This window comes from Rhinopithecus roxellana, chromosome 2 (assembly GCF_007565055.1).
Source record: "Rhinopithecus roxellana isolate Shanxi Qingling chromosome 2, ASM756505v1, whole genome shotgun sequence".
Lineage (NCBI taxonomy): Eukaryota > Metazoa > Chordata > Mammalia > Primates > Cercopithecidae > Rhinopithecus > Rhinopithecus roxellana.
In genome coordinates, this window is record NC_044550.1 from 15,226,903 (window position 1) to 15,249,768 (window position 22,866).

At 38.8% G+C, this 22,866-nt stretch overlaps 1 protein-coding gene across 1 annotated transcript; it reads right to left on the reverse strand.

Moving 5' to 3' along the window:
- Positions 1 to 2,250: 2,250 nt before the first annotated feature.
- Positions 2,251 to 22,854, reverse strand: BDH2 (3-hydroxybutyrate dehydrogenase 2). The gene is made up of 10 exons (XM_010363332.1): positions 22,733 to 22,854; positions 19,146 to 19,237; positions 18,196 to 18,274; positions 15,772 to 15,868; positions 14,506 to 14,614; positions 9,781 to 9,841; positions 8,653 to 8,766; positions 5,671 to 5,729; positions 4,882 to 4,974; positions 2,251 to 2,569 (listed from the first exon to the last, which is right to left on the reverse strand). Exons 2-10 carry the CDS (start codon positions 19,215 to 19,217, stop codon positions 2,516 to 2,518), a joined length of 738 nt encoding a protein of 245 aa, XP_010361634.1. The 5' UTR covers positions 19,218 to 19,237; positions 22,733 to 22,854; the 3' UTR covers positions 2,251 to 2,515.
- Positions 22,855 to 22,866: the final 12 nt, after the last annotated feature.

Sequence of the window (22,866 nt, forward strand, 5' to 3'; positions counted from 1 at the left end):
ACTTTGGAGAAGATTGAATTTTTTGTCTAGATTTTACTTCGTTTTTATGGCTGATAGTGTTTATAAAAATGTTTTATAGTTTATGGTCAGCTCTGAGAAAGACTAACTCAGGTCATTTGTTAATGTTGGAGCCCATTTTATAGGATTTATTGTGCATTTATTTAAAATTCATTTGTTCATATCTATACATATACATGTATACCTGCTCACAGCGTAAAGTATATCATGACATACTTACAAGAGTCTGTTCTATGAATTCACTGGAGAAGTTACAGCATTTTGATTATGATACACGAAAAGAAACCGAAGTCATTTAACTTAACTCCTTAATTTCATAAACCAGAAAACTAAAATCCAAGATAGATTGGATGACTTGGTCTAGATCACAAATCAAAGTTATCCATAATTCAGTAGTGTAATGCCTGGTCCAAAACCTCATAGATAATCTTATAATCAATGAACTCTTTCAGAATGCTAGTCAAAATGCCCTTTTGTGTGAATTTTAATGTACCTTCATCAACTGAATGATATTCTTCCCCATACATAAGGTGTTATCTTTTCATTGTCCATTTCAAAATTTTCCTTGTTAATATTAAAGTTCTAGGAAAAAAGGCTAAGAATAACTGCACATTTATTATCTCAGTGTGCATCATACCATTTGGTCCTTTGAGGTTGCAACAAGTAAAAAACAAATATAAAACCCTTAAAAAGAAAAAACTTTGCACTGACAATGTTATAGAATTATCATCCATAAATTTACTTATTTTCTTGAAAAATTTATTTTCTTTAATTTCATTTGTTTCCTGTTATATGATTTATATTTAAATTTACATTTATTTATCCAGAGACTATGCCCAAATTTTATGTCTTCTTGTCTGTTATCCTGGAGTTTGGTGAAGAAATCTGTACTTAATTTAAAAAAGAAATCCCTGTAACTGAAAATATTGTCAGTTAGCTAACTATATATTTCTTAGGCCCATGTCAAGTTATCATTGCTTATTTTAATAAAGATTGTTTAGACTAAAAAATAGTATTTAATTAATAAGGGATGGCATCCGTTAAGTATAAACAATGGATTATTTTTCATAACAGATCAACAATATAGTTTTGAGGCTGAACTCTTTTACTCCTTTTACTGTAAGTTATTGAAGCCAAACTCCTTCCTACCTTTGTTCATTTATGATGGTGTAAAATCTTAAAATTAGGATCTACATACAGAACAATGCAGAATTATATAAAAATATTTGAATATTGAAAAACAAAGTGGAAATTATTATTATTATTATTCAGGTACAGGGTCTTGCTCTGTCACCCTGGAGTGCAGTGGCATGATTACAGCTCACTGCAGCCTCAAATTCTTGGGCTCAAGCAATCCTCCTGTCTTAGCCTCCCTATGTTAACCAGGCTGGTCTTGAACTCCTGGCAGCAAGTGATCCTCCTGCCCTGGCCTCCCAAATTGCAGGAATTATAGGCATGAGCTACCATGGCTAGTCCTGAAATTACTATCGTCTTCCTTAACACCCCCCCCCCCAAAAACCCATAAGCTTCCTTTTTTCTTCATATTTACATTTTAATTATATATGCTGCAAAGGGCGATTTGTATCACCCGAGAGTCAAGTGTTGAAATCCTAACCCCCAATATGATACATTAAGAGGTAGGGCCTTTGGGAGGTAATCAGGTCACAAGGGTAGCACCCTCATGAACAGGATTAGTATCCTTATAAAAAGACAAGAGCTTGCTTTTTTTCTCTGCTCTTGCTATGTGAGGCTATAGCAAGAAGATGACCTGGCCTGGCACGGTGGCTCACGCCTGTAATCTCAGCACTTTGGGAGGTGGGGAGGCGGGAGGATCACGAGGTCAGGAGATTGAGACCATCCTGGCTAACACGGTGAAACCCTGTCTCTACTGAAAATACAGAAAAATTAGCCGGGCGTGGTGGCAGGCGCCTGTAGCCCCAGCTACTCCTATGCTGAGGCAGGAAAATGGCTTGAACCGGGTAGGCGGAGCTTGCAGTGAACCAAGATCACGCCACTGCACTCCAGTCTGGGAGACAGCGAGACTCTGTCTCAAAAAAAAAAGAAGAAGATGACCATCAGCAAACCAGGAAGTGGGCCCTAACCAGATATCATATGTGCTGGCACCTTAATCTTGCACTTCCTAGCCTCCGGACTGAAAAACTAATGTTTATTGTGTATGACACTCAGTCTATGGTAATTTGTTATAGCAGCCCAAAGTGACCGAGACAGATACTTACAAATCGAGATTTATTTTTAAAACTATTCTCTTGCTATGAGTTCAGTATTTTTATTTCTTTACAATTATTTCAGAAGAGATTACAAAGAGATTAATATACCGAAAGAATCAGACTCTTGCAAACAGTGACATCATTAAAAAGGGCTGATTTTCATTAACATGTGATTAACAGGAAAGAGATGATTGGTGAGTTTTCTTCATAACCAGGTTCACTGTGGATAGGAAGGGCCTGCCTTCCTTCCCACCACGGAGATCCTAAAATCACAAGCTCCAGCCTCCATCAATGATGACAGGGTTACCAGTTACATAAGCAGACTGCAGTGATAAACACAAGGAGACAGAACAATTAACCAGGTTTGATACAGGCTGTATTTTCAGATTTTCCTATGACTAGGATAACTAAACAATTTACTCTTGTCCTAACAGGAAACCTCACTTAAACACTTAATTCAGGGAAATCCAAATTAACGTTTGGTTGATTGAGAACTGCTGAGTGTCCTGTGATCTGGAACTAAATGGCCTTTGGCTGGTGTCTAAGCGCCTGTCACTGTTAGGTATTCGGTCTCAGAATCCCCGAATTAAGGAACGGTGATGTATAACCATTCCCCAAATTAGGATATAGACTAAAAGTACATTTTCATTTTGAAACTCAGAACTATTCAAAACTAGCTAAGTTTTATGCCACTAATAAACTTTTGAACATAAGTGTATCAGTCATAAAATGGTCATATTAATGACCAGTTTAAAAAAAAAGACAACACGTATTTAGTTGATCAATATAAGTGGATAATTCTAGGATCTGAAGCACACTAAATGTGTTTTTAAAACTTACATGAATAATAATAATAACTATAATCTATTAAGCTATAAAAATATTCTATATTAGTTTCAGATATCCAAATCTTTATAAAGCTGAGGGATTTAAAAAATAATTACTGATTTATTCCCATAAATTTTTCATATTCTAAATAAGGCTGAAGTCATCTTTTTGGTAGAAGTTTAAAAATCTTCTAACTTAAAATGGATAATAAAAACTCAAACAGTCTAAATTCATCTAAAGCCTGAAACAATGGAAGAGGATGTAAGGACATCATAATGAATAAATTTTAAGAGTTCAATATATAAAAGCTGATCATATACAGTAGGTGAACTAGGGAGTTATTAGTCACTTTACCGAAGAAATACTTCCAACTGCCCCAAGTTCTCTTAAAAGGCAAGCTCTGTTATGCATATGAACTCCTCTGTAAACCTCTAAAAAGCCAAAGGTATTTTGTAGCACATTTCAAGCCAGAACACTTCCAAATATTTTGTAACCTAAGCTCTGGCTAACTAAGGGTAATTTAGCTTATCAGCAGTACCCAAATCAAATGAGCTCTTCTGAAGATATGGATTCAGAGAAATCACAAAGGCTCATGTGCTTCTCCTTTAAACATTTGTCTGTTAATCTCCCCAGCTATTAACAATTGTTGTTAATAGTTGGGAGAAGTTCTGAGAAGAAACTGCACTGTTACGGAAACATTTCAATCCCTGTATTTGTCACATTCACCAACTATCTGGTGTGCACCAAGTTACTGGGAAGAGGAGTTATCAGTTGTTCCCTCCTCACTTCCACCTAGTCCCCTTTCCTTCCTCTTCTCACACATTACAGTTCCTTGTTCACGTAGTATTCAGAGACATAAAACGGAGGAGGAGGTTCTTGTGTTTTATACCTTATAAACATCATTTTTGCTTTCATCTTAAGCCATTTAAAAGTATACAATAGCCATTAAGGAAAAAACTGTTAAACAGATGCAAAGTGGAAGAGATTAAATTAGGAATTTCCATACACAATGACAAACAAGTAAGAATTTTTAAAAATATGTATTTATTTTGAGATGGAGTCTCGCTCTGTTGCCCAGGCTGGTGTGCAGTGGGGCAGTCTCGGCTCACTGCAGTCTCTGCCTCCCTGGCTCAAGCGATTCTCCTGCCTTAGCCTCCCGAGTAGCTGGCATCTGCCATCACACCCGGCTATTTTCTGTTTTCAGTAGAGATGGGGTTTCACCATGTTGGCCAGGCTGGTCTCAAACTCCTGAACTCAGGTGATCCGCCTGCCTCGACCTCCGAAAGTGCTGGGATTACAGGCGTGAGCCACCATGCCCGGCCATAAGTAAGAATTAATAGAGAAAAAAGAGCCAGTGGAATTCTCCCAAACAAGTCACAAGTAAAACTAAAACACCACATGCCAATTCTGTGTCCACTGAACACAAATCTGCTTATTCTTCTCCCCATTTCACTTAAAGCCCTTAAAATCCTAGAGGTTCATTTGTTTGACTTGAATTTAATCAGGGTTTCCCCAGTTATAATTTTTGAAAGGAACTGTCTCTCAGAAAATTGAGCACTTTAACTTTTTTAGTCCTCCTTTTTGTTTGCTGCAAGATTTTATGTAAAGCTGAATAAGGAAGAGTTAGTGGCTCAGATCAAACTGGTCTTTCTTTGAGCAAATTAAATGAGAACTTATCCCTATCTTATAAATGTAGCATCTTAGCATATATATGCCATAAACTCTCTAAAATGATATTATTTTGATGAGCAAATTGTGGTCAAATGTGATTGAGGACAATGAACTCCTTGGGAAGAATAGCGCTTACTTCATCAGAAGCCAAATACACGCAGAGCATGGCTATTTCTTCTGCAGTTGCAAATCTTCCCGTCTTTTGTCTCTTCAGGAAATCATTCCGTGCCTGTGACCAGAGACCATACCAGACATCAGTGATGGGAGCAGCTGTATCTGCTCACCTGCATCTTCTTCAAGGAGTTAAAGGCAAGAGAATCCACTGGCTTGCTGCCTTGATGAATAATCAGCTAGGGTTATGGTGATTCTTTCGCCAAAGTTAATTGTTTGTGTTATATTAAAACCCACGGATATTGTGACAGATCAGAAAGCTAATATGAAAGGATGAAGGCATTATTTTTCTCATCTTCAAAAGTTGTGGTAAAGTATACAGAATATAAAATTCACTGTCTTAACCATTTTAAGTGTATAGTAGTTCAATAGTGTTATGTACACTTACACTGTTGTGCCACCATCACTAGTGTCCATCTCCAGAACTCTTATTTTTATTATTATTATTTTTTCTTAGAGACAGAGTCTTGCTCTGTTGCCCGGGCTGGAGTGTGGTGTTGTGATCATACCTCACTGTTGTACCTCAAACTCCTGGGCTCAAGCGATCCCCCAACCTCAGCTTCCCCAGCAGAGCTCTTTTCATCTTACAAAATGGAACCTCTCTACTCATTAAGCATTAACTACTCATTTCCCTCCTTCCAAGCCCCTGGCAACTACCATTTCACTTTCTGTCTCTATAAATTTGTCTGCTATAGGGATGGAAGAGGGTATTTATTAACCAAAGGTTTAAATACATTTTAAATGCTAGATATACCTCTTCAGGATTTCCTCTGGCTTGTATTCTTTCTTGTAGAGATGGGGTATCAACCGTTCCTAAATCAAAGGGGGATATTCAGCTTGGTTACTCACTTAAACTGAAAAAGAAATCAACAACTAAACTTCCTTTCCATATGATACAACAATCAGTGAGATTCTTCTCCTTGACTTAAAATGACAACTTTACATCTGCCTGCCTGAGGTCTCTTATTTAATAGGCTTATAACTTCTTCAATAACATTTCTATGGTTTTAAAAATACAGACTATGATTCTTTGTGACACTATGTAGGGACACTGGATGAATCACCCAGCATTCTCAAGGACACATATTTTAGTCACATTGCATTTATATGATGCTATATGGATTTTAAATACTTATATATATATTATATCAGCTAACTCTCACAATAAGCCTGAGATGTAGATAAAACTGTACAAGCACTTTGCCAGCTTAAGGAGCCAGTTTGCCTCAATGATCTCAAAACCATTCTTTGCTGTCAAGTTCACTGTGGGATCTTTGGGGACAATCCCATGGCTATCACAGTCCTTGCCAATTCAGGTGGCACTAAATTTTTCTTAGCACCTTGCCTATTTTCATTGTTTCAAATTCCAACTTTTAACCACAGTTTCAAGTTTTTAATCAAAAATATAATTTAATATAATTTAAAGTTATTTTACTTTAAAAAAGAAAAATAAGAACAACACTAACATTTTAAAATTCCACTTAGTTTATGGTCTCCTAGAGCAAGTTACCCAGACTTTTTTGTTAACTGACATAAACTGTACATTCTCTGTAGAGGGCCCTTTTCTCAGACTAAAGAGTACTCTGGCAAATAATGTGATCTTTCCGAGGTGGTAACAAATGGTTTTACAGTCATACTTCACCCTTAGATCATGTTCTTGAGAGTACCATAGATTTGATCTTTGTTCAGAAAACATTTCTTAATTTTAGCATCATTTGCTATTTTTTCTGATGAAGCAGGAAATCTTCAAAATCAGAAAGCCTGACTCCGTTTTGGAACCCCCTCTGTAGGTTGGTTATCTGTCTCTTGTCACATTTTACTATAAGTGGCCAGCACTTTCAAGACTCTGGGTAGAAATCACCTTAGCTAGATCACCCAGTTCATTAGTAACATCTGCCTTCACACTACAGGCAACAGTGTTGATGTACTTTCTGAAACTGTATGACAAAGATCCTCTTTTATCTAATTTTCAATAATATTTTCCTCACTTACCTCAATAGCCTCCTTGAAGTCCACAGTTTTACCAACAGTGTGCACCTCAAGCTTTCACTAACAGTCTCTTCAGAATCCTTACAGCTTTAACAGCTTTCTCCCTCTGAGGTAAATGAACAGCATGTCTTACATATGACTGGTACTAATGGCTATTAAATAAGAACTGTAGAGCCAGCCCATGCCTTTAGAGGATTCCAATGTCACTGGGTTCAGCTGTGTCCATGGCACAGACATACTATGCCAGGGTCTACACAAGTCTGGCTGGAGATTTGTGACTATCCAACCATCAGCAGCATCTCAGACATACTCAGCCCTCCTCAAGTTTTCTTCTGTGATCGGTTCACTGAGTCACAGCTAGTTCCTTGTTCCAAAGAGTTTGATAACATATTTTCCAATCTTCTAATAAGTCCAGTCGCTGAAACAACCACATTTTCCAAATCATTTTACCATTTATTCCACTGGGTAAATGGCACAAGAATAGCTACACTCAAGTATCACCAGGATGTACATCAAAACCCAGTGAAATGATCTCTCATGTATTCTTCTTTTTCTTAGCATTACCTATGTTTACATTTCTGTTCCAAGAAAAATAAAACAGAACATCTCAATTGCTGAAATTCTGTAGCTTGGGGGATGTTTAGTTTTCCCTCTTTAAGTCAGTGGGTTTCAACTGAAGATTCAATCAGAATCTCCTGTGGGACTTTCTAAACACCACAATTCTCTCCATGAACTCCTTCCCTAAATTCTGGCACGCCCTTCAGGTTTGAAAGGTCCCCAGGTCATATTGAAATGTTTCCCTTTCACACACCATCCACCATATCAATTGTGCACTACTGAGGGAAACCTTGGTCCTGGATATGCAATAATTTCTTTTTGAAGAATATTATAATCCTTATTAGATACCTTATGTTCCTTTTAGATTGGTAGAACTGGGTAAAAGTACATATCAATTTAATAAATACATCTATGGTTATTGTGAAAATGAGACACACCCATGGTTATTAAGAAAATGAAAGTTCTGCTTTTCTTCTTTCCTTTGTGTGAGGGATTGGCACACCTTTCTTGGTAAAGAGGCAGATAAAAAATATTTATAACTTTGAGAGTCATTTTATCTGTTGCAATTGTTATACTAAACTCGGCCTTCGTAGCATGAAAACAGCCATAGACAATAACATAAGCAAATTGGGTGTGGAAGTGTTTCAGTAAAACTTTGCTTACAAAACAGGTGGTGACCCAGATGTGGCCCATAGGCCATGGTTTGCTGGCCCCCTTTTTATAGCATAAAGGAAGATTAATGCCTCCTTTTTATTTATAGGCCACCTCAGTGGTTGAAATGATTTTAGTGGATCTTTGTGTTTTGGAAGACTCCCCTTACTGTTTCCCTGCTGTCCTGTGAGTGTGGTCTATTTTCATCTTTCCCTTGACATCTTTCCCCTGAAAAGGTCAACCCTGGTCTGCTTCCCAACAGCAAGCCTGGCCAACTATGTCTCTTAGCCACTTGCTTCTGAATTGTCCAACACATTGAAGCCTTTTGCATCTGTGGCTCATTCCCAGTGGCTTAGGATCTCCGTCTCAACTTACAACTGTAGTGTTACCTTAATAAGCCCAGCCCTCACCCCCTTTTTCTGAACTTTTTCCCAGAATACAATATAACATGTGGCAAATAAACTTTTATAGGTATCTTTCACGGTGGCAAACACAGTGTCAGAAGGCCAAGTTCACAGCCCTGCAGTGCCTTACTCACCTGGGCACACGCAGTTGCACCTGATGCCCTGCTGGATGAAATCTGCAGCCACAGATTTTGTGAGGCCAATCACGGCTGCCTTGGTTGTGCTGTATACACATCTGTTCACAACTCCTGAGGGTGGAGGAAAGGTTCAACAATTGAAGGAATAAAAAATGTATTTTCCTTTAGAAAGGTAGCACAAATAAGTTTTCCCAGTAGCCATTTTCATGCTTTCTCCCACATTCCTCCCCTTTTAAAAAGATTGATATCAGATTTTTTTCTTTTAATAGTTTCTGGATCTAGGGAAATAATATCAGTATAGGCACAACTTAATTGAGACTTAATTGAAATTCTGAACTTATTTAACATTGGTAGTCTTAGTTTCTCACCATCAGTTGCCATAACTCTTAGGCAGATTCCCAAAGAAAATAAAGATTAATAACAAAACAAAACAGTAAAACAGGAGACCTAAGCACTTCTTTTCATTCCTCTCTTCTGTATGTTGAATATGTGTATCCTTGCAAAGAGAAGAAATGTTATCTCAGCAGTAACTATTTCATTTTAAACTCACAGATCCAACTATGCCAGATTGTGACATAATCCACATTTTACACCTGCTGCCCTTGTCCTTCAACTTGACTTCTCGCTGATGGCTCAGATCAACTGTCTTTGTGAAGCATTCCACAAACTCACAGGCAGTTATTTCACTGTATTTTGACAGCGCTTTGGTACAAACCTCCGTTATATATCATCACACTGGAGAAGTTGATGTTTGCTGCCTTGCTCCTAGTTTTGGACTGTGAATTCTTTTAGGTGCAGAGCACATACTGGTGCTCAATACACTATTTTAAATTAATTAAATGTTAAATGTTTCTTTCTCCCAGTTTGATGTTCATTTCCATATCCCTTAGAAAGAATAAAAGGGAGGGCAAAAAACCCCCCACATTTTAATTTAACTTTACCACTGGCTCACATCTAGAGCAAAAGATCTGTGATTAAGGAACTTAATACCAATTTTGAAAAAAGCACTTTTGAAATTATTTCAGTACTTGAAATTATGATCTCTGCTATGCCTGTTCCCAAACGCAGAGCTTTTAATGATGTGTGTGTATGAGCATTGCAGTCCTCAGAGGGAGACAGACCCACCTTTGATGCTGGAAGCCACAGAAGACATGTTGATAATATTGCCAGATTTCTGAGCAAGCATCTGCCAAAACAAAACAAATACAAAAAAAAAAAAAAAATCCACTTCATGTGCTAAAATACTACCTTTTAAAAAGATTTGCATTTTCTTAGGGTTTGTAGAATGAATTTAATTACTGTATTAGCTAGTCACATTAAACAGTATTAAGCAGTCTTGACAGTGAACCCAAAACACCTCATCAGCTATTGCTGGGAAATGATGGCAATGTGACCGCACTCACTGGCATTTCTCAGGGAGATTACCACCTTCCCATGGTACAAGAATGTCAGCAAGACTACGAATGAATGCTGACTTAAATGAAATGCAAATAAATGTTGTTATTATGTGTTACTGATGTTGGGAAACTTACTCCATTCAACACATATTTTTTTAATACCTACTGAGGCCAGGTATTGTGCTAGGTCCAGGAGATTACTGCCTACAGGAGGCAACCAGTCTGGTTAGTGGTTGACATAATCCACATCCAGCGATAGCAGAGACCTCCACAGAGATCTAACAGCAGGGTGAGGGCAGAAAGGGAGCAGTTCAGGCTAGGCGACACTCAGAGGGGACCTCCTGAGGGGGACGGATACAGGCTGAATTTTGAACACTAGAGTATTAGTCAGAAAAATAGAAGAAAAGGATGTTTTGAGGAGTGGGTACACAGGTATAAAGTTTCCATCGGGAACTGGGAGGAGGGGCTGGGTCTGGCTGGAATGCAGGGTATAGAAGTAATGATGCTGCAGAGGTCAACAAGGGCTGAATTTAGAACCTGGGTCTTACCCTGAAGGCAATGCAGTGACATTGAAGGGTTTAAAGCAGAGGAGGAGTGGCATGTTCAGACTTAGGGATTACAAGGATTACTCTGGTGCCCAGAGACTAGTGGAAGCTGATGCAGGGTTCAGGAAAGAGTGATAAAGGTGGAGCTGCAGAAATGTCTATGGGTAGCTGAGGAGGAGAGGGCTGAGGCAGGATGGGCAGGACCTGGTAGATGGTTGCTGCAGGGAGGGCGGGCCTCACCAATTTAGGGCAATGTTTCCTAAGAACACCTTCTTCAGAATTCCCCCACTGAAGTGTGAATTTATTAAGATGAGGGTCTTTGGCTGTTTTGTCCTCCTAGACAGTGTACACAGTAGGCAGTCAATAAATGTGGATGAATCAGAATCTCCTGAGGTGCTAGTTTAAAACACAGATTGCTGGGCCCTGTCCTTTACCTGAATAAATATATAATAAATAAAACTGTTACAAATTTAAAAATGTTTTCAAACTTTACTAATTATAACATGCATATAGAAGTCTCAATAGGCAGCGTAAAGGGCCAGAGAAAAAAAGTTGACTTCTGTTGGGATGAGTTTCTTGAGCAGCTTTTAGAAAAAGAGGTGTAGGAAAGGGGAAAGTGAATGATTGAATGGATCCAGGATTGGTGTGGCCAAGATGATTGATTCCTTAGGATATTCTTCTGACTTTGTTCTGAGATTTAGCTTCTAATTACCCCTAAAAACAGAATCTAAAGTAACCCCAAGGCACTTTGCTGAATAGACTAAGTGGATTCAAGGAGAGGCTGATTGTAACCCAACCAAGTTAAAGAAGACAGCAGGGGAAATAATAATGTTTAACTCAATTGTGTGTTTTACATAATAAAGAGGACCATAATGAAATGGGGTTCTCATAAAAAGTATCAAAAATGTTGGTCAAGTGCAATGATGTTGAAAAGTAAGCCTTAAAATTCTTCTTTCTTATCCAATTTAGCAAATAGCATTCCCCATTAAAAATACATATAGAATACATATACTCCAATTTAATACATAAAGATGGGTCATTAAGTAAGTCAATCTCTAGTCCTCTCTAGAAATGCAATATTATCTCAGGCAAAACCTTAGAATAAAGCCATCTAAGAGATGTTACTGCTGTCCCCTAACTCACTGTCCATTCAACCAAATTCAACCGAGGTCCCTCTCTGCTTCTAGAGCCCATAGTCAGTGCCTGTTCCAATGCTGCCTTCCCAGTCCAGGTCAGGAGCTGTTGTCATAGTGTCAGGCTCTCCCTGGCTCCCCATGCAATAACCCTTTCTGGCAGGCATGACTATAAAGTGAAGTGCCTGGTACATAGTACTGCTATCTAGGATTGATCTCTCAGAAGCTAAGGTAGGAGGTAGAAATACCCGTTTAAGAGTCCAAGGAGCTGTATCTAGTTAGTCTTACTCTGACCCAGCCCTTCCGTCTCCATTGGCCAGAGCTCAGCCCCTAACCCTAGTGAAACCTGGCCACTTGGGTCTCCAGTGGTTCCTGCTGGACTAACAACCTTGATTCATTTATTTATTTGACAAATGTTTGCTGAGCACCTCTATATGCTAAAAACTCTTCTAAGATATAGTGGGGGAGGGGGAGGCAGGAAGCAAGCAAACAAACTAACCCAAATAACAAAGATATCCCCAAATCTTTGCCCTAATGGATCTTCTCTTCTGGTGGAGCTTGGATTCTGCACTGACCTCTTCTTAAAGTATTTTCAACTTGTTCTCTGCCTTTTGACTGATCTTCCAGTCTTGGAATGCTTTCCTGTGTATCTATCCATGAACAAAAATTTCCTATGAGTGTTCCTATGTTCTGACCAGCTGACTTTCCAGATCTGCCTAGACTCCAAACCCTGGCTTCCCCTGGAAAGTTCTAACCTGGGATATGTGCGTCATAGTTAATGATACAGAGGATCCTAGATAATTATGGCTGGGAGTGATTGTGTAATCTATCATCCTTATTTTTTAGCTAAAAGAAATATGTACTGGGAGGGTACAAGTGCCATCTCTATGGCACATGGCCAATTAGGGGCAGGGTGCAGACTGCACCTAAGGACTTCTGATGACAGAGTCCAAGACCAGGATTCGATTTTGTCAGGGTCACTTTAAACAAGTGGCACTAGAACCTTCTAATACCACATCCCTGCCATTAACATCTCTTGGGATTTTTTTTTTTTTTAAGCAAATCTGTGTTTTTGGCTCACATGGATCATTGTTAAGATGTTGTAAATCGCAAGCAAACTCACTAGTTTGCAAGTTAATGTTTGTATATTTTAAAAATTAACACAAGTGTACATTTCAGCTCCACTGTACTCCACACCTACTTCCTTTACTAAAATTTGTAAAGCAGTTTAGAGCCTGGTTTTGCAAATGAGTCTCATGCATGTGCAATAGTCTTAACCACAATGACCTAAGCTTTCCTCCTATACCATAGACTCTGGTCTACCCCTGTAACCTATGCAAAGGATCTGTCTTCAAAAATACGTTCGTGTTCCAAATAATATAGATTCTCATAAACTCCAAAGAGGCTAAAAACGCAACTTACATTAAAAAAAAAAATCTGTCATAAAAATTTGCTAGTTCAACATTCTGTGGGCCCACCCAAAAATCCCTTCTAGGCACTAAACAAGTAGATTTTTCAAAGTTCCTTCATTACTAAGTCAGTTTCTCCAATTTTCCTGTTAATGTTCATCTGGAACCTTCTTGACATTAGGTTGAATATTCAGAGTAGAATATCAGCCCTGCTGTGCCATTAACAAAGCTCTTCTCCTGCCCTGACACGGACAGGACATCAAATCCAGCTGGGATGGAAGGGAAAGTGGTTCTTCTGCATTTCACTAGGTTCAATTTATAACCTTGAGTTGAGCTGGCTGTGTACCCAGTCTACCCCTTTCATTGTCTCAGCCTGTGCTGTCTGCTACCACTTGTTTATAAGTTCATTTGAAGTCAGGGACATATGTTGCTCATATTTATACTCCCCTAGAGCACCTTATATAATGATTCATACCAAGAGGTGCTTAATGCTAGTTTATAAAATAAAATTTAAAACATTGATGCATTGTGTGAAGGCTTGAGAATTCAAGGGAAGCAGGCCCAGGAGGAACGTTCTCTTGAGCACACACTTTCGCTCACCTGCCCAGTACCACTGTGGTTCGGATCAAAACAAGAGCGAAGTGAGAAGTTTCAGGGTAGAGAAAAGCAATGGGGTACATCCATCTTGAGAGTGTGAGCCTAAACTGAAATTCACAAAGGGGCTCAACGTCCAGGCTTCAAATCTTGGTTCTAACCATGTGCTAGTTGGGTGACCTTGAGCAAGTTGCCTAAACTCTCAGTTTCATCTTCCAAACAATGGATGAGATAATAGTACCTACCTCATAGGATTATTCCAGTCTTGTGTGCCTCCCTGCTGTTACCTCTCCTGGAATCCTCTCTCAAGCTACCTGAATGATCAGCTCTCTCACTTCTTTTGGACTGCTATGACAGTTTCACCTTCGTAGTGGAGTCCAGAGAGCCCTCATTGATATCCTAGCTTCTTTCTCTTCATTATACTTAAAACCACGCCACATATTCTGTGTCTATTTGATTACTAATTGTCCCATCTCACCCCCAATAATGGAACCTGCCTTATCGAAGGCACTTTGTTTAGTTCACTTGTGTGTCTTCTGTGCCTAGAATGGAGCCTGGTGTGTGGAAAGTGCTTAATAAATATTCCTTGAGTGGATAAGCTGGAAGGTTAAATAGATTAATTTATGTGAAATGCCTTGATATCAATGTTCAATGCATGTTAATCATTATGTTAGTTATTATCGCTCTTCAGCGCATGTGGGAATCCCCTCTGGGTGCCCAGTACGGAGACCTAAGGTGGTGCTTATCCTGGTGGTGGTGGTGGTGGTCTTACTTTAGGAAGGAATGCCTTGATCATCAGGTACATGCTGCGCACATTGAGATTCATCGAGAAGTCCCAGTCTTTCTCCCCACAATCCAGGACTGTTCCATGATGGACAAAACTAGAAGAGTGATTAAACAATGGAGGAATAACTGCCATTAAAATTTTTCTATTCCATTTGCTGATTATTTCCATTGTCACTTAGTGACTTAGACCACTGTCTCTTTCCCTTATCAAGACTAAACAATTCAAACATAGTACCACTTAGTATATCACATTAGTAAGAATCCTGACAACTTAAGCTAGAAAAGTCATCTGAAAACAAGATCCTTCTTGTTTTCCAAACAAAAGTACGGTCACTGAACATAAGAAGCTTTATGCTAATTGTGCTGGAAACATCAATGCCATTAGAAGCAAACAACAAATAAAGGAGAACAGGGCTGGGCATGGTAGCACACACCTGCAGCCTCGGCTACTTTGAAGGCTGAGGCAGGAGGACCACTTGAGCCCAGGAGTTCTAGGGTGCAGTGAGCTATGATCATTCCACTGCCCTCCAGCCTGGGGAATCCAGACAAACCCTGTCTCAAAAACAAAACAAAACAAACTCCACCCCCCCCAAAAAAAAACAAGAGAGAGAGAGAGAGAAAAAAAACCATCTGCCCTGTTTGCCTATTTGATTCCTATTTCAAGAGCAACAGTGCCCTCAGATGGCACAGATTTAGAATTCTCAAGGGAAATCAAAATTGCAAGGAAAACAAGTGTCTCAACATCTCAGAACAGCAACATGATATTGCTAGTGTTCTAACATATTGAGAGATGTCAGTTTGTTTTAAGAGAGATGTTAAGGCAGAACAAAACAAACCCTTAAAGTATCCTTCACTGTTTTTCAAGTTACATTTTCGGACAGAAGCTTCCTCAACATTGGAACCCTTGCTGATTTGGTCCTCTGGACCCAAATTACGTAATTAATTATAAAATATTGTTGGCTGTGACTTCCATGTACCAAAGTTCTGCCAGTTCAATCAGAATGTCAGTTTCATGACAGCAGGAACAACATGATATATTTATACATCCCCTACATGCCTGAAAATTTAATAGATGCTTAAAAACTAACTTTGCTAACTATTTTTTCATGTTTCTGGGTGTATTCTTATATGAATACACCCTTATATGAGGAAGACTATATATGAATGATTTTGCCATATTGTCAAAATTCTTTGAATGAAAGTCATAGAAAACTTTCTGTAAGGAAAGTGAAATTAAAAAGTTAGGCATTACCCAGCAACATTAAAGAGAACATCAAGTCTCTCAACTTCATTGGCAAACTGATCAATTTGTTTCTTCTTTGTGACATCAAGGACACGAGTTTGAATGCCTGAAAAATAAAACAAGAGGCACTATTCCCAAAAGTATTTAGCCTCGAAGGTTTAGCTGTTTTGAAGTGTGAAGTGTGAACATTGCAATATCTATCCAGCTAGGCTTCATAGATTGCTGACTTTCTTACCAGGGTCTTAAGAATCTTCAGAGTCTCATTAGTAAACATAAAGTCCCATCTGGACTCCTCCAATAACTCATCCATCCCTCTTCCTTCCTCTCTGTCCATTTTCCAAGTTGAATAATAATGGTCCTTTCTGAGTAAAGGCTTTATAGTAAAGTATGACTGGTGTACATTAGATATTTCTCAGTAAGCCAGCAGTAATAACTGAAAGTGGGCTCATTTGAGCCTATCCTTCCCCTGCCAGAGACTAGGTTGCTGGTACCTATACAGTAATGCAGAATTTTGTCTGAGTGAGGGGTGGAGAAGAGCAAGGGTTCTGGAATAAGAGACTGTTTCTATTTGTGAGCTTCCCCTTTATATCATTTCCATTATTTATTAGAAATGACTCTGTTATTCAAAGGTATCCAGTCAAATACATGTATTTCTGGACTAAACTGCAAGGAGAAGAAATGAGGGGGTCAGAAGAAGGGATGACACACTTGAAGGCTAGACATGAGAGATCTGGCATGGCTGGAGCCTGAGAGATACACCGTCTACTAGTTACTGAGAAACTCTGAAGAATGTCTAACAAAAGCAGCAGTCATCATTATAAATATATACACATATTATTTATAATGTGCATAATATATTATAATATATAGTAATATAATTTATAAGATATACAATGTGTTAATATGTATACGTATAATATGTAATATATGTATAATATGTATATATAATTATTTATAATTTGTATTATATTTTATAATTTATAATATATATTATAAATAATATGTATATGGTTTATTTTGGGGGAATATAGAAAGAAAAGATTAATAAAGAAAGGGAAGATTGAAATTTTGTTTCAGAAACACTTCCTTATCTCTGTGCTTTCCCAGTGCAGCGGCTTTACTTTGACTTGTTGGGATTATAATTCAACATATTCCAATTCGATTAACTAATTCAGGGAACTAATTGCTGTTTGATTATGTAACCTGTTGTATTTTGCTGGAAGGGTTAACTTTCAAATAGGTTCTCTGTTCTGATGTCTTTGGGTAAGTAAACTGTAATTAAAATCCCTTGATGTTGGAGTTTGGTTCAGTGGGGTGAAGAAGTGGTGGTGCACACCTAATAATCTGGGGAATCTCTTAGGATTTCTCATGATGATGTGTGATTTTAGGGCTGAGCTTTCTCCAGTACGGTAACTACCAGCCACATGTGGCTACTGAGCACTTGAAATGCAGCCAGTCTGAAATGAAATGTGCTGCAAGTATAAAATACACATGAATTTTAAAGATTTAGTATGAAAATATTGAGATGTTGGTCAAAGGGTACACTCTTGCAGTTATAAGACTTAATGTACAGTACAGTGACTATAGTTATTAAGAATGTACTGTATACTCAAAATTTGCTAAGAGGGTAGATCCTACATATTCTCAGCACACACACACACAGAGGTAACTAAATGAGGTAATAGCTATGTTAATTAGCTTGACTATAATAATCATTTCACAAGGTATTTTATCACATATATGAAAACATGTTGAACATCTTGAATATATGCAATTTTTATTTCTCAATTATACCTCAAAGAAGAGAAAATTAAGAGAAAAGCTGCAAAGAAAACTAATGATTGAAGTTTGTAAGAAACTTCTAATAATTTAAATAAAAAATTTAGTAAGAAAAAATTAAAATGTTCCATTAATTTTTTAACTTGCGTGCATGTTGAGATTATATTTTAGATATATTGGATAAAATAAAATATAGTATTAAATTAACTTTCACTTGTTTCTTTTTACTTTTTTAATGTGGATACTAGAAGATTTAAAATTACACATGCGGCTCACATCATGTTACTATTGGACAGGGCTATCCTAGAGGAGGAGGGCACAGAAGTGAAAAACTTCATCAAAAGTTAACCTAACAACTAGTAACTTTTCACAATTTTCACATGTAAGTTTGTAATTAGGAACTGAATCCCTCAATGTGTTGGCTAAATAAAGGATTTTTAAATTATTCGTCCTCAGATTTTTTTTTATGCATGTAAGTACACAGATTTTTGTCCGTAGGTTCACAAAATATAGATTTCATATCAGAGTGTGAGAATCTAAAAAGCAGGGCAGTGGAGCTCAGTAGCTAAGGAATTTTGTTACAACATGTGAGTGCCATGCTTTATAATACCTTGCAGACACTGAATCCCAAGTTCAAGCTGCTGAGTTGCTTACCCGGGTACTTTTCCAGTTCCTGAAGCTTGGACTCATTAATGTCTGTGGCTATGACTTTGGCACCTTCTCTTGCAAAAGCCTAGTAGACACAAAGTACAAATACATCCTTTGTTTACTTGAATAAACTGTGCTAGTGAATGGAACATCATGCGGTCTTTTTCTCCTTTATCTTATTTTCATTGTTCTTTTCCCCATAAGATAGCTAGAATTTCAAACTATCTACTCTTACCCCTTCTCCATTGTTATTATTTTTATCATTAATTAGAACAATGTGATATACATTGTGCCTGTCATCTGACTTAGTTCTTTTAAGTAGTATCAAACAAAATAACGTTTTTTAAAACATGACAGCTGTTTTTAATACTCTCAAAATACTGATCTTCTATAATGAGACTATATCATTTCTGAGTTTGAGTTACTGAACTCCAGATAATAAGATAACAATTGGTTGTTTCAACACTTTTCCTACCAAGAGTATGCTAGTGCTTTCATAAATGTCAAACGATACCCTGCCATTATACTTAAGGTACAATATTAGCTCAAGTGGGGTACATAATGTGACAGAAATTGATATAAATCAGGAGACAAAGGTAACCTGTCTTATAACTCTGGAGTCACATATCTAAACTGACACAATTTCAGAAAGCTGTGTAACCCTGTTGGCTGTCTGTAGCAAATTTATTATGATGCAGAGAAACTGAAGCAGAGAAATTTCTCAGAGTTATCAGTGATGTCAAGTACTAAACATGAGGTATTCATTCCTTTATCTGCCTGGGGTCAGGAGTAGGGAACTATTTATTTATTTGCTTATTTTTATAACTTAAGACAGCATAAGCACAAAAGTAAAACAAAAAAGCAGAGCAGAAGTAAACAACCATAGCATCAGTCCACATAATTCAGTATGTCAAGAGTTAGTAGGCAAACAACAAAGATAGTAACTTATAACTTACTAAGGCAGCTGCTTGGCCAATCCCCTGAGCAGCGGCTGTCAGGATGATGACTTTCCCATCAAGTCGACCCATAATGGAACCTGTGGTTTAATCTAAAGACATGTGTGTTTAATGGGTTATACTGTAGAACATGGTCTTGAGCAGGCAGTAACATCTAGAATGAATATTTCAGTGTGTTCTTTTAAGAATAATTTAGTGAGTTCCTTCAGGAACTTGATGACAGCACCTCTGTGCAAGTAGTCCCATCATCTGAATTCTTCCAGAATGTTTCCTCTACATACATAGCTTTGTATATCAAACACATTTAGCATAACCCACTGAAGTGATGACTGGTGACAGACATTGGCCTTTTTTTTTTTTTTTTTTTGAGATGGAGTTCCGCTCTTGTCACCCAGGCTGGAGTGTAATGGCGTGATCTCGGCTCACTGCAACCTCTGCCTCTCAGGTTCAAGCAATTCTCCTGCCTCAGCCTCCTGAGTAGCTGGGATTACAGATGCCTACCACCATGCCCAGCCAATTTCTGTATTTTTTATAAAGACGGGGTTTCACCATGTTGGTCAGACTGGTGTCAAACTCCTGACCTCAGGCGATCCACCCACCTCGGCCTTCCAGAGTGCTGGGATTCCAGGCGTGAGCCACCGCACCCAGCCCAGACATTGCACTTTAACCTACCTCACCCTTCAGTACCTGGAGAGGACAGCCTCTGGTGCCGACATTATTCACTACCACCATCATTCTCTCCATGACCCCTGCACACATTACTCTGGCATTATTTGTGTCCTTAATACTCAGGGCTGCTTTTTGATTTCTCTTCCATAAACTTGTTGAGGTTTGCACTATCAATTGCTTACGGTTTTTTTATTGTCTCTTGAAAAGATTTCATAGTTGGTCTCAGATATTCATTGAACAAAAAGGATGGAAAAATCAAATCACATCCAATACTCCCATTTTACAGAAGGGGAAACTGCTGAAACCTGCCCAATGTCACAGAGCCAGTCAATGGGAAAGCCAGAACTAAGACTTCCTGACGCTTTTGCTATGGGAACAGTCCAGCCCACAATGCTGCTGATCCTCTTATAAAGTTTAAGCTTGCAGTAGTAACACATTAACAGGCATAATCAGTAATTTCTAAAAGATTGAGAAACACTGACACAGGGGCTTATGTGCATGAGATATTTCGCTAGTGCTTGGATTGTAGATCACAAGGTGACAGAAAGAGCTAGTGGTGAGGCTGGGGGTGGAGAAGAGTCAAATGACCATCAAAAGAGGCTGTCTTCAAGGACACAAGCTCCAAGTGTTGCCGGGTTCTGTCATTAATGTGTGCCTCTGACCTCATATGAACTCACAAAGTGGCTGCTTTGTCCAAGGCATCATATCCACATTTCAGGCAAAAAGAAAGGGAGGAACAAAAGTCAAAAGGCTTTCAGAGAGGCCTCACCTTTCTACTTAAGAAGGAAACCTTCTTAGAAATTCCCACCTGCAGTTCATTTGCCAGATCTATGATACTTGGCCACTCCTAGCTGCAAAGAGGTTGGGAAGTTGGGACTTTTGTTTTCAGCTTCGATAAAGTGAGGAACAGGGGAAAGCGAGTTGGTGTTGATGAACCAACTTACAATACATGCACAACTAGCCTACACAATCACTCTGCTCCATTATCTGCCTGATTTTGTACAGGTTGATAGCCTTGCCTGGAGGGCTTCTATTATCTAGTCCGTTCTCTTTGAACTTATCACAGTTCTCTCTTTAGCCAAACTTTTTTTCTTTTCTTTTTTTTTAATACCCAATATGCTCTTCCATTTCAAACCTCCACACTTGGTCCAATGTCCACATGGTGAAGGGCAGGTTACTCCTTGTCTACTCCTATAGGCAACAGCCACTGAAGGATTTATAGAAAGGGTGTGACGTGATCAGATTCGTATTTTGGAAGGACTGCTGTGGAGAACATACCTGGACAGGAGCATGGTGTGCCATTAGGAGGCTTCTAGGGTTATCTAGGGGGTCGCTGGTGAAATAGCAGGCTGGAGAAAATAGCAGGGATGGAGAGATATGTGGATTGCAGAAGTGTTTCAGAGATAAGAGGCGGGGCCTGATCACCAATGGGGCTAATTTCAAAGAAAGGAGATTTCCCAAGTGTTTTACAGCTATGAATTCAAACCTAGGCCTTCTTGTTGCAGGTCCAAGGGAAGATCTCATGGAATTGTCTCATGGTACTCAAAGCCCTGAGGGCCTCTCTAAATCCTCACTGTGGCACCATAAGCCTGTGCCTTGCAGACTGCTGACCCCAGGAAGTAATGGACAATGAGGCGCAGCTGCTGCTGCGTCTCTGCGCTTGTGCTTAGGCCACCTTCTTGGGGCTGTTACAAGGCAGTGCCCGAGCATGCATGCTTACTAAGGCAGACCCATTTCTCGGAGACATAGAGCTCCTCCCCAACGGATGACTGGCTGGAGAAGCTCCTTACTACCTTGCTGAAGTTCTCTTAGACTGCACAGCTGTCTGGGATGCTTCCACTCAACCTGGCTTCCTTCTCTTCCTCCCTCGCAGGTGGACTTGCATCGAGGTCTGATGGCTCTCACAGCCTTACCTAGTTCTCTACTCATTCTCTCTCACACCAGCATTTCCCCTAATAAAATCCACGCATATTTAATTCCATCTTGGAGTCTGCTTCTTGGAAGAGCAGATTAACACAATTATGTAAGAACTGGCTCCAGGGATCAGCTGACAACTCACTGACTTCCTCTGAGTTTGTCCACATTTTTTAGGCAATGGGGAAGCTGGGCTTTAACAGTGCCTGACCTACTTTGATGCAATGAATTTTTAATTTTTTTCTTCTTACACAAAAGATAAACTTTTGCTTTCAACATGGAATGATATACTTCAGAAAGATATACTTTATCTTTATCCTCCTTGAATCCTAAGCATGGTGTACAAAAAACTATTTTACAACACTGTCATTAGTGATATTGGGTGTATGGCCCTGTAAAACCTCCAGTCAAAGGTTTTGCTAGGAATCTTTGACACCAGAAGAAGCATTTCCAGAACCATTGCTGAAGCACAGAGCAGCCTTTCTATGCACTCTGAAAACCTCCTCTTAGCTGGCCTTCCTGCCTTTCTGGGACCAGATTTTGGGGTCAAAGCCTTAACATTTAATAAACTGTAATCTCAAACTAAAACAGATTTATTTGAGAAAACGAGTGCAAACATGGCCTGAAATGGTAAATCAAGGCATCTCTCAATATATCCAATGTGAAAACCATACACGTTGGCTTCCTTAGTCCAAAAGTTGGAATCAAAATGCTGATTTTTGATTAGCAGACACACAAACAGCATATTCAGGAAGTCATTGTTTTCAAGAGCCAGGAAGAAAAATGTTCACTTAGGATACCGTAAGAATCCTTTTTTCTTGGGCTACTTTATAAAACATACATACGACAGAGTTTCAGGCTCATTAAAAACCCATCTTTACACTGATCCAACTGCTCAGATTAATTTTGAAATAGGCAACGTGCAGAACAAAACAATATCTAAAAATTAAACCTCCCCTCTTTGCTTTCTAAAGTTTCATTTCAAAAGTATTAGGAGATCTTACTTTAAGCAGCGAGGTGATGGCGTTCTCCAGAACCCGGTGGGAGCAACAAGCTTGAGACCTTTGTAAAGAAGAAAGTCAAGTGCTTAATAAAGCATGCTGGGATTTGTAGTTTCCCTGCTTTCAGCGTTTAGTGG